At 42.3% G+C, this 13,236-nt stretch overlaps 1 protein-coding gene across 1 annotated transcript in view; it reads right to left on the bottom strand.

Moving 5' to 3' along the window:
• The window catches only part of MSRA (methionine sulfoxide reductase A), a 230,338-nt gene that overhangs the window by 137,991 nt on the left and 79,111 nt on the right, over positions 1-13,236 (bottom strand). The window contains exon 2 of the mRNA XM_083856934.1: positions 10,260-10,328. Within this exon, the coding sequence (XP_083713060.1) occupies positions 10,260-10,328 (69 nt within the window). The remainder of the gene's footprint in view (positions 1-10,259; positions 10,329-13,236) is intronic.

Genomic DNA, 13,236 nt, shown 5'->3' on the forward strand with positions numbered 1-13,236 from the left:
AACCTGGACTGGCAGCGTTGGAAATAAAGGAACTATAAAAAACACTGAGGCAAAGTGGCACTAATGGCTTGGGAAAGGAATTGCCATCACTCACAGCAAAGTCCATGACCTGCAGCTCTCCAGATCTATTTCCTTTGACATCCCAAAAAAAAAAGCACCCTGTGCCCTCCAGACTGAGCTGAATGGTTTGTGGTTGCACAGTCCTGCTGCAATAAACAGCCCCTCTGACTCTGAGCCGGATTTTGGGGAGCCACAGATCCCTGTGGGAACATTTTTGGATAATTGCAGGCTGGGATAATTCCACAGTGTTGAGGACAGAGCTGTGGTGCCCCAGGGTGGGAGCAGGGAGAGGTCATCCCATGCTCTGCATTCAGCCCACCTGAGCCCAAGCACATCTCCCATATCCAAGCCACAGACACATCCAAAACTAGTTGTTTAATTTACAGCATCATTGTGCAACCAGTCACTTTGTCTCCTTTGGAATTTTGGGGGTTTTTATGGACATACAACTCAAAGGCAGGTCAAGGGTGGTTATTGAAATGTTTATCAAGTTTGCAAAATTTGTCCAAGCAGAAAAAGATTCATAAATATCTTTAAATCATTATTTCTCATGACTAATCATGGAATGAAAGGACGGGTTTGGGTTGGAAGGGACTTGAAAGATCATCCAGTCCCAGCCCCTGCCATGAGCAGGGACATCTTCCACTATTCCACGTTGCTCCAAGCCATGTCCAGGCTGGCCTTGGACACTTCCAGGGATCCAGGGGCAGCCACAGCTTCTCCAGGAAATGTGTGCCAGGCTTCCCCACCCTCCCAGCCAGGAATTCCTTCCCAATATCCCATCTTAATCTACCCTCTGGCAGTGGGAAGCCATTGGCCTGTGTCCTGTCCCTCCACCCCTTGTCCCAAGTCCCTCTCCAGCTCTCCTGGAGCCCCTTTAGGCTCTGGAAAGGGCTCTGAGCTCTCCCTGGATCCTTCTCTTCTCCAGGCTGTCCAATTATCTAGGATATCCCAGATGAATTACTCCCAGATTCACACAGAGATCTCCAGCAAACCACACAATGGAGTGAAGAGGGACCAGGTGAGTGACCAAAAATTCTTCAACATCTCAAAAACACGCCCAGATCTTTAGGGCAGTAATAAGATCTTGGGCTTATTGGTCTCCAGAAAATGAAGCAAATTAAAATCTCTTCATCTACCCCAGGGATAAACCCCATCCCATTGGGTGAGTCTGAGTGTCACCATTCTAACATTTAAACCCCTACACTTGTCCTCTCTTGGCTCGTCAGGAAAATTCCACAGAGCAACCCGAGTGAAGCCCATCCTGCTGTGCAGCTGGATTTTGGAGTCAGGGATTGTTTGGAGCCTTGGGATGTCCTGAGCTGGTGTAAACTCAGGGACTGATGGTGCACGAGGGGCAGACAGACACAGTGACAACAACATTGCTCACCACACTTCCCATCCCACAAGAGTCAAAAAAAGCTGGATGACCATCAGAAAAACAAATCTCCATGTCATACCAGGAGGACACCCTGCCCTCTCTCCATCCCTAATTCCAAACACATTCCAGAATTCCACTCCAGCTCCATCCCCTCGACTGGAGCTCGTGTCTGCTCCTGCATAATTCATTACATGACTCTCAATAATTTTCAGTCAAGGTTCAAGCAGGAATATGTCACACCAGGATTAGATTATTTATGAGCATAATGTTGGATTTAAGCCAATGACACACCAATAAATTTTATCTCCAAGCCTGACATATCTCATGCTGTTTTTCCTGGCTCACAAACAAATATCTACGGCTGTCTCGGAATTACTCGCGTTCAACTTAAATCAGAATTTTTCTTTTTTGTGATTAGTTCTTATCTTGCTTGAAAAACTGATTGTGTTGTTTGTTTCTTCCAGAGCTTGATGTGTGATTTTGCCCTCATTTCCCAAGTGTGTCCAACACAGAGAACAAAGTCAGGTATTCCAGAATAAATCTGGAATAAGGTGCTGTTTGAGCCTTTTAAAGGATGGATTTCTACTCTTTTCTAAAGACAAAAGACTTATGTCACCCAGGAAAAGCAGAGAAAAGCACCAGCCAGCATCAATTCCCACTGAAAATAATCTAATATGAGCATTACCCCAAATAAAATAATAAAAATGTACCATTAATACATAAAAATGCATTATATATAAATATTTAATAACATAAATATTTTTATATAAATATGTACTGGGAAATAAAGGATTCTCCAAGAAATTCTAGGAGCAATTTCTTCCCATCCAACCTCATGCAAACACGGAACAACTGCACTTAAATCTCTACAATTTGACAAAAGGTGCCTGAGCTCCCATGATGGTCACTGGAGATCCAGTTCCAATGGAATGAGGTGACCTTCAAGGTCCCTGCCCATCCAAACTATTCTGGAATTCTGGGATTCTATTCCAATTGAGCCCTTCACGTTTCAGGAGTATTTCTGAAAGTTGATGAAGATTTTTGTATCTTTGATCCGGAGCAAAGTTATCTAATGATATATTTTTTCAACAATTTCATCAGGTGAGGAAAAACTCCTGAAAATCAGGAAAATCACTCTAAATTCTCCCAAACTAAATAACCCTGTAGTAAGTAATACATTTTTTTTTTTTTTTTAATATAGGACTCTCTTTGCTCAGTCTCACACATCCAGATCTAAAATTTCCAGCCTTGAGAAGATAAATCCATTAGGATACGCTGACAACACTTCGTGGATGTCACAGTATATCTAAAATGATCAAAACAGCACCATTTTCCCCCTCCAAAAAACCCTCTTACATATTTTTTTTCGTGGCTGAACAGAATAAATCATCAGCCCTCCGTGTGTTTTATTCCATGTCACCAGTCCCTGTGCTTTATTAGCAGGAATCCAAGGATAAATCTGATGGTAAATGTGCCCATCCCAGCACATAAACAAACACACACACAAATATATCTCCTGCAAAGCAGCATCAATCTGATCAGGGCGGCCTCCAGTCATTAACAGGATAATTTACTCCTATTTCCAACTTAAACCAACTCAGAATGATGCCAAGCATATGTTCCTCCTGCTCATTGATATACTCCTATTTATCACAGGCAAGGAATTACTTCTCTGCAAGGCTTTTGCAATAGTTCAAGGTGCTCGTGGTGCCTTTTTTTGCATGGAAAATAAAACATTAAATGGATAAAATAAAATAATAAAAACCCCATGAATAAATAAAATATTATTAACTTTTAAAAATTAATATATAGATAAATAGAAGAATAATGATCTTCAAGACAATTCCTGCTATTGCAGATCCCCTAGCCCTATCCCGGAAGTCATGGAAATTAACTGTGTCTCTTCTACTCCTTTCTGTGGCAATACCCCCAAAACATAATGAAAAGGTTGTTTTAAGGTGAATGATGCTGATTTAAAAGCTGCAGCCTGACTTTTAAAAACCCCCCAGATCATCCCTAATGTGCAATAGCCACTCTAAGCAGAAATCCACACAAAGCTGAATTCTTCATTATCTCAAGAAACCTAAATTAACATTAAAAACTCCCCGATGGAGAAGCACAGAGATTGTGTTCGAAGGCCACATTAGTTTTGTTTTCTGAAGGAAAAAGAGATGTGGCTCCTTTGAAAGCAAAGGATGCTCTGAAGGGTTGTGTTCATCAAGGACAGCTTTCACTTTGTGTTAGGGATATTTTATTGTCCCTTATTAGTGTTTATAAATGTCAGGAAATGTCCTTGGTGAGGACCAAGCAGAACTGTAGCATTTTGTTTTTATCAGGGTCTCCTTGCCCAGTGCCCTGCCCATTTATATTCCCACAAAGCTGATGCACAATTCCATCAAATCACAGCAGCAGCATTTAAAGCACAATGCCCAGGATACTCCACAGGACAAGAGAAACTGAGGGGTTCTTTTCAGAAAAAAAAATATTTAAAAAGGTCCTAGAGTTACAGAGGTTTTTTCAGTGTTTATCCCTTTATTTTACAACAGGTTTAGGGGTAAATTTTCAATTCAGGGCTTTTCTGCATAGGCTTTAAAATCTGAACGAGGAATATTCCCTGGCAGTGACTTAAAAAAAACAAAACCTGGAGGTTTGACCAGCAAACCAGAGCATCTCACTTCAGGCAGGGTTGGGAGGAAGAAGATGATCTGAAGAGAAGGATTTGGGGATGGTGGTGAAGGAAAAGCTGGACACACCCTGATACTTGGAGTCCAGAACCTCCCCATGTCCTGGGCTGATCCCCCAGCAGGGGCAGCAGGGGAGGGGGGATTCTGCCCTGTCCAGGTGAGACCCCACCTGCAGAGCTGCCTCCAGATCTGGGCTACAACAGCAGAAGCATTTGGAGCTGCTGGAGAGAGACCAGAGGAAGCCAAAGAGATGTTCCAAGGCTGGGAGAGCTGGGGGTATTCACCTGGAGAAGGATCCAGGGAGAGTTCAGAGCTCCTTCCAGGGCCTAAAGGGGTTCCAGGAGAGCTGGAAAGGGACTTGGGACAAGGCATGGAGGGACAGGACACAGGGAATGGCTCCCCACTGCCAGAGGGCAGGGATGGATGGGATATGGGGAAGGAATTCCTGGCTGTGAGGGTGGGGAGGCCCTGAGGTTGCCCAGAGAACTTGTGGCTGCCCCTGGATCCCTGGAAGTGTCCAAGGCCAGGCTGGACAGAGCAACCTGGTCTAGTGGAAGGTGTCTCTGCCCATGTCAGGATCTGGGACTGGATGATCTTTAAGGTCCCTTCCCATCCAAACCATTCCAAGATTCCATGTTTAGGCAGTGGCTGCAATAATGATGACCCAGGACCCAGCAGGGGTTGGGGACTGGGCTGCTTCAGTGCTCTGGAAGAGGCAACCAAAAGACAAAACCAGTGTGTGGAAGAGAGGACAAAAGGAAAATGGGAACTAAGGGTAGATTTCTTTAATAAACATATTGCAAGGGTAAGAATGGGAACATGATTTGGTTTAGGGACAGAGCAGCCTCCCTTTAGGCCATTCCCTTTTGTTGTGCCCTGACTTCCCAGGCTTCTTCTCTCATTCCAGAACTGCAGAAATCCTGTGTCCATGTTTCCATCACTTTGTGAAAACAGGACAGCATTAATGCCTCAGAACTCTGCAAAGCCAGCCAATTAATACACTTCCTTCTCTTTTCCACATGCTGAAAGAGAATTAACATGAGAGACATGAACCCCTTCTGCAGGACATTCCCTCTGGCTCTCAAATCTTCCACAATGTGATCCCTGCACCATGTGATGATATTGCTGTGGATGTTTCTCCTCCATTTGGGTGAGAGCAAACATGCCTGTTTCAATATCATCAAGTTTTACATTTTCTTCAGACAGAGATAAAACATCTTCTGATGTGTAGCGTTGTTTTAAGTTTTCTTCTTTTTCTTTGAGAAAAAAAAAAATTGCTTGTTCTATTTTTACCATCTTAAAAAAAAAAAAAAATGTTTCTCTTGGGGGCCAAACTTTGTTCCCTGTGATTTTGTTTTCCTGGTGAAAAATAGTCACTGGAAACTCAACTGGACCAAAAGACTTCATAACACTGGTTCTTCTCTGACAAAGCCACCAGCAGCTGTTCCAGGGTGAACGCAAAGAAACTCTGCATGGATTTATCCATTCTTGAACCCATCATCCCTCTTTGAAGGGAAATAATTTTCTGTTAGTTGAGAAGTTGCCCTAGTGAGGTCTTTATCCACAGAAACAGAATGGTTTGGGTTGGAGGGACATTAAAGCTCATCCTGTTCCACTCCCTGTCGTGGGCAGGGACAACTTCCACTATCCCAGGTTGCTCCAAGCCCCATCCAACCTTTATGGGAAGGAGCTGAAGCCCCCAAGAGTTAATTTTCAAATAACCTTCGGAAGCAGTGGGAATGCAGCTGTGACAGGACACAATAACTCAGGCAAAACACAATAATAACACAGCTCCATGGAATTACTGGAATGTGCTGCTGTCTAATAATAGCAGAGCAGAAGGTGACCAGGCCTGGATCCGTCTGCCAGCTCTGAAATATCCATAATTAGACCTTATCAGTTCCTTAACATCCTATTTCTGTCTGCACTTTGTTTACATCAAGAAACCAATTATCCCATTACGAGCCAGTCTATGTCAAGCAAATACAGCTCGATGTGCTCCTACATTTTGAAAGTGTTGTAATTACAAATCTGAACTATTGCCAGATTTCACTGGAGGTAAATAAGAGCCCTTCCATGCACACAACATATGCACGATGCTTCCTCCTGGAGAAACCAGGTGACACAGAAATCTCAAGGAATATGGAGGTGCTCAGGGATAAACTGGAATCCTGCACCAGCAGCAGTTGATAACGAAAAGGAGTGCTTAAAATTCAACAGAAATCTGATCAGAAACGTTTCTGAGCATAATTTGCCTGCCCATGGCACAGGGTTGCAACAAGGTGATCTTTGAGCCCAAACCTGATCTGGCCCAAACTTTTCCATGACTTTATAATGCAAAAATGCATTTAAATGTGTTTAAAATATGCAAGAGTTAAAATGGTGCTGAGGAAAAAAACATTAATTTCTTGAAGTTGTGAATGTTCTTTTGCTTTTTGCAAAAAATGCATTTGGGTGTTTTTTATCCCTGGTAAATAAGTTGAATTTAGACCCATTTAAATGTGTTTAAAATATGCAAGAGTTAAAATGGTGCTGAGGAAAAAAATATTAATTTCTTGTAGTTGTGAATGTTCTGCAGCTTTCATGCATTTGGGAGGTTTTTATCCTTGGTAAATAAGTTGAATTTAGACCCTTAACTGTTTCTTTTCAAAATATTATCAACCTCCCCTACATATATATCCAGGTTTTGAATTTTGATTAGGTTTGGGGTCAAAATCAGTCTCTTAAGACAAAATACTTTTAACTGAATATACCCATGGCCATAAAACTTCCAAGAAAACCTCCTGGACAGCCATTTATTGAAGGGCTTCTGCTTTACCATTCATAATACAAACACGTAACATCAAGTTTCACTTGTTCCATGGAAAACCCAGAATGGTTTGGGTTGGAAAGGACCTTGAAAACCACCCAGTTCCAACCCCTGCCACTATCCCAGGCAGCTCCAAGCCCCATCCAAGCCTGGCCTTGAACTCCTTCAGGGATGGGGAGCCCACAGTTTCTCTGGGCAGCAGTCACAGAATTTGGGAATAGACTTCAGGGAATTCTTGACACAGAATTCCAATGTCTCCAGTGAGGCTGTGCCTGTGCACATGGTGTTCCCTTGGTGCTTTAATCTCAGCTGGGAGCTGGATTACAAGGTCACAGGATGGGGAGCATTAAAAGATTTCCATTGAAGAATCACCCTCCCTCTCGAAATGTGGCTTTTTTTTCTGTAGAAACAAGGACACATTTCTTTATCCTAATGAACAATAGGTGCACCTCCAGCAGCTGAGTGATGCTGAACAGGCAACAGGAGAGTTTCACAATTATTTAAATCATCCTTTGAAATCCGTGAGGTTCTGCTATAGATGGGAAAGCTGGAGGAACAATGCCCAGAGTACATTCACCCTGTCCCTTGATCCAAACCAGCAGTCACACCATCAGATAAATAATGCACCATTAGGAAAGAGAATCTTGAAGAGGTTTTGCAGGGGAGGGAGCTGTGGAATGAAAACCAGCCACGTTTTGCAGCAAGTGGAAGGCTCGGTGTTTACAACCCTGCATTATATTTTATTCTGCTGGTTTATTGGTGCATCTAAAACCATCCAAGCAGGAGGAAAATTCACTGCAAATTGGCTGTCTCTACACAACCAACTTTTGGATTTTTTTTTTTTTTTTATCTTTTTAAGCAGTCACAGGATGGGTCAGGTTGGAAGGGAGCACAGTGGGGTCTCATCTGGTCCAACTCCCTGCTCCAGCAGGGTCATCCCAGAGCACAGGGAACAGGATTGTGTCCAGATGGGTCTGGAATACCTCAGTGAGGGAGAATCCACACCCTCTCTAGGCAGGAAGAAGGATCTCTTCTAAGTAACTACTGCTCTCCCAGACTCATCCCCGTGAATCCCAAGTAAAGGATTAAAGATCTTTCTGGAAGAGGGGTGTGAAAATCCCATCTTGGTGAGGTGGAGTCAGAAATCCGACTGGCTCTGGCTCTGTCCTGAGTTTACAGAGTCCCAAAATACAAAGAACTTGCTGTTAACAGGATCACACATGGATAGGATGAGTAATAATCCCAGGAGAGGAATTCCTAACTGATAGTTTTCTTCTTCTAGTGCTTGTTTTAGAATCAATAGAATCACGGAATGGTTTAGTTTGAAAAAGGCACCTTAAAGCTCATCCAGTTCCACAGGCAGGGACACCTTCCCACCACTCCAGGTTGCTCCAATCCCCATCCAACGTGGCCTTTTATTCCCATTCACATGGGCTGGAGGGAGGAAAATGAACTGCAGCTCCCTTTTCCCATCCCCACCCATCAGATTGGGATACCAACCCCAACAAAAGCCAGGGATTATCATCAGAGTCATGTTTGTGCACTATTGCAGTGCAGGTCTAATAGCAAAAATCAGGATGTGGAGGTTTTCTGTTCCTTCACAGCACAGATGGCACCAGCCTGAGCTTTCACCACTTAAGCCCAACACTTGCAATCACAGCCTTGTGGAAAATCTAGGGCAATTGAAAAGGAATGGAAGTTTCCAGGCTTGATAGGAATGTTACAGAGTTCCTCAGCAATGCTTCAAAGTGTGCTGTTTAATAAGATTTTGCACTTTTCCAATTAAATTCTGTTGCTTTCTGTGAATTTTTACGAATTTCATACAATAAAACCAACACCCATCGCAAACACTGGAAATCTGATCTGATCATGACACAGAAAATAAAAATAATTTTTTTAAAAAATAGCTTCTTTTTAAAAAAAATAACTAAACAGCACAGACAGCATCAATTTCAGACTGTACCAGTACCCTCCAACCCTTCCTGCTGTAAGAAATTCGAAGAAGAATCTCTAAATCCATCTCAGCCGTGAAGCTTAAAAGGTTAAAATCATTTTCTATTTGCTCCAAAAGAAAATTATAAAACAACCACTCATTCCAGAATTGGTTTATGTTCCCAAAATCCACAGAGGAGGAGACACTGACAGAGAGGCAACACTGGATTGGAGGAACCCTGAAGAGAAGTTGAATAAATGATGTTGGAAACTAAAGGGTGACACCCACAAACTATATCTCCTCTTCAACCATGAAATTACACCAACATTAATTCCACAGGAAATAATCAGCAAGATTTTTTTGCCATCCTCAAGTGAAAAGATCATTTTTAGAGTATTAAATTAATGTGTATCAAGGTTTTAATATTTACTTCAGCATCACAGATAGAGAAACATTTAATAGAATATAATACATTTCCTGAGGTATTTTGGACCATCCTGCACATGCTAATTGAGAAATACATCCTTTGTAAACAACTCAGTTGTAACAAAACAGCATTAGGAAATTTTTCATTCTCTGCAACAATAAATTTTAATAATAATTGCAATAGAAATCCACTTTTTGCTTCCCAGTAAATCCCAAAGGTTTGCCTTAAGGACTAAAATCAGCACATCTTAAAATGAGAGCTCTGACAATTCCCAGATTTGGCTAAAGTCCAGATCTTGGTTGGAAAAAGGTGATTTTGATTCATTTTAGGATGTTTTTTACTTTCAGCAGTAATTCATTTCTCTGGAGAAACACCTTTTCAAGTCTTCAAAATGGGCTCAAAGAATGACATTCTCATAGAAAAAGAGACACAGAGAAATTAAACTTCTTCTCTTTTCCATCTGGCCACTTTTCCAGCCCTGATGGCTCCCAACAGGAATTCCACAGGACTATTCACAAGGTCAGGTAGAAACCAGCAGGTTTGGGGCATGTAAATGGTAAAAAAACCTCCAAGTCCAGGAGATCCCAAACACCTGGAGCTCCTTGCATGGTTTAAAGTGTGGAGAATCATGGATCATCTTCAGAATTTTGTTGAAACTAGTAAATTATCTTACATCATACATAAAAAAGCTCTTATTTTGGAATTTTTAGGGAACAAAATACAGGATTTACATTTTCTGTTTGTGTAACTAAGAAAAAACATTTTTAGCTTATTTTTTAATATGGAAATGACATATAAAGGACAAGTCTCAAAATGCCCAGTGGCTTTAGCTGGTGTCAGTGATTGGAAAACGTCAGGAGCAGCCCCAGATTCTAAAACTCAAAGAAGTCAGGCTGAAATTAAGAAATTTGGATTGCAGAAACACAGCAGAGCTTTGAGCTTTTATTTTCAAACTGATGCCTTACCAAACAGAGCCATCTGTGTTCCTTCTGGGAAAGGTTCAACCATTCTGTTCCCATTGACATGATGTTTATCTAGGAGGAAAAAAAAAAAAAAAAAGAGTTAAAATGTCATAAGAGTATTTGCTTTGCATAAAATCAATTGTTTATTTCTCACAGATCCAGTGAAATCTGAACAAGTCCCATGAGCAGGGACACCTTCCACTATCCCAGATTGATCCAAACCCCATCCAACCTGGCCTTGGACACTTCCAGGGATCCAGGGGCAGCCACAGCTTTTTTGGGAAACCTCTGCCAGGGCATCCCCACCCTCACAGGTGAGAATTCCTTCCCAAAATCCCATCCAACCCTGCCCTCTTGTAGTTCAAAACCTTTTCACTGCCATCCCCAACATTCATTTTTTGCTGCTAAGGCACATTTTAAACAGCAGCAGCAAGAAATGAAACCGCTTGAATTCAAAATACAACTTTTTGTTGACAAAAGTATTTCCCAGAGAGAAAATCAAGATGTTTTCTCAGTGCATGCATTATTTTAATTCCTTTAGTCTTGATGCTAGTGAGGAATAAACCAGGTCAGATAAGGAATGTGGGCTGGTTTGTGAATTCTCTGGAAAGAATATTTCTCATTAGCAGGGAGGCACATTCCTAATCCCAGCTGGCATCCAACATTTACCAGCAGCCAGTGAGAAGGGAAAATCAGGGTCATCTGCAAGTGGAGCAAGAGGTGCCACGAGTCAATTGGTGGCATTTAGGAAAATTGAATGTCCTGTGCCTCAAGAGAGGGGCTTTGGGAAGAAAATCATTGGGAAGCTCCAGAGTGGGAGTAACATGACCAAGATTTCAACCTCGTTAGCTGTGCCTGGTATTCCCAACATGATCTACAGCCACGGGAGAGGAGTGAACAGTCAGAAAAATTATGGAACATCTTGTAAGATCAAATAAACTAACCCTGCCCTCGCCCTGATAGCTGCCTTCATTTACAGAGTGAGTGACATCCATGATGTATGAAGCAGTTATCATTTCAAATGGCTGGGCTTTCAATATATTAAAATTAAAATTAAACTTTCAGAGGTGAGACGGGCTTGAATGAAAGTAATATTTTCAGAGTTCTCAAGTTGTCTCCCAATGTCTTCACACTTTAATTTCGAAGATCTCAGCCAGATAAAATGATTCATTTTCTTGTCATTCATACTTTGGCTCACTATTTTTTTTCCAGCATTTCCTGTACAGATGCATTAAATAGTAAAAAAAATAAACAAAAAAACCCTCAAATTTAAAAGGGCTTTAACAAAATACACCTTCAACCTTAGGAGAAAAGTAACAACACCTAAATTACAATGTATAAGTAAAAACAATTCTCCCCAAAAAGAACTAAAGAATGTCCCAGTTTGGAGCTTTTTACTGAATGGTTTTCCATGTGAAAATATTTTAATTCTCACCTACAAAGTGGATTGACCAACCTCAGAAAATCAGGAATACTCTGGCCTCGTAGAATTAGAAAAAAAGTGGGACCATCCCTGTAGCTTGTCAACAAGAATAAATGACTTTTCCAACTTCATTGTCATTCCAGAGACAAGAGACTGCAGTAAGTAGGATAAAACCTGCACTTACAAAGCCATGGAGAGATTTCCAGTGAGCTCTGGACTGGCTGTGAGTTCATTTCAGCCTCCTGAGGCTGAAAACAGCACATTCCACCCAAATACTGCCAGTTCATGGAGTTAATCCATTAATGAAAAGCTGAATTAGAAGGACGTGGATCATCAAATCCCAGAATGGTTTGGTTGGAAGGGACCTTAAAGTCCATCCCATTCCACCCCCTGCCATGGGAAGAGACACCTCCTCCTATCCCAGGCTGCTCCAAGCCCTGTCCAAGCTGGCCTGGAACACTTCCAGGGATGTCTCTATGCCATTTTATTTTTTTTTTTTTAATCTCCTTGATCCTCAGAGTTCCCAAGTAAAGTTAAGGAATAGATTCTTACTTTGATTATATTGATATTCACGCAGTCAAAATTTTCACCAACATAAATTCAAGAACAACCTCTCGAAACTTCCAAACACTTGCTCCATTATCAACTGCCAAAACTCTAAATTTTCCAAATTAAGCCTGAGAGATTCCTGTGACACACTTTCCTCCCTGCTGAACAGAACCAGGAGGAGCTGAAAGCAACACAGATCCTGGAGGACTTGACATTCAACTTCAGCTTCAGGCAAAGTCTGCTTCAGACAGGTGCAGTGCCTGCCTTCTGCTCCATAGATTCTCTGGATTTTAACAGAAATAATCCTTCACAGATCCAAAATACATGGAAAGACAATCAAAAGTTGCTGAACAGATCCTCAATATTTCTTAGGCATTATTCAGTTTTTGCACCTATCACTGGAGAGTTTCTAACACAGTCCTACAACAGCCCTTGGCTAAAGAGTCACTGACTGAAGGTGAAGTTCTGTCCACACATGGATTATCACAGAATTTAAGAAATATTGAGGATCTGTTCAGCAATGGTTTGGGAAGGAACCTCAAAGACCATCCAACCATCTGAAAAATCCAACCCCCTGCCATGGGCAGGGACACCTTCCACTATCCCAGGTTGACCCAAGCCTCATCCAACCTGGCCTTGGACAGTTCCAGGGATCCAGGGGCAGCCACAGCTTCTCTGGGAAACCTCTGCCAGGGCCTCAGAGGAACAATTCCTTCCCAATATCCCATCCATCCCTGCCCTCTGGCAGTGGGAAGCCATTCCCTGTGTCCTGTCCCTCCATCCCTTGTCCCAAGTCCCTCTCCAGCTCTCCTGGAGCCCCTTTAGGCTCTGGAAGGGGCTCTGAGCTCTCCCTGGATCCTTCTCTTCTCCAGGTGAACAACCCCAGCTCTCCCAGCCTGGCTCCAGAGCAGAGGGGCTCCAACCCTTGGAACATCTCTGTGGCTTCCTCTGGACTTGTTCCAGCAGCTCCACGTCCTTCTGCTGTTGGATCCCAGGGCTGGAGGCAGC

The sequence above is a fragment of the Zosterops lateralis genome, assembly GCF_965231275.1.
Source record: "Zosterops lateralis genome assembly, chromosome: 3".
NCBI classification, from domain to species: domain Eukaryota; kingdom Metazoa; phylum Chordata; class Aves; order Passeriformes; family Zosteropidae; genus Zosterops; species Zosterops lateralis.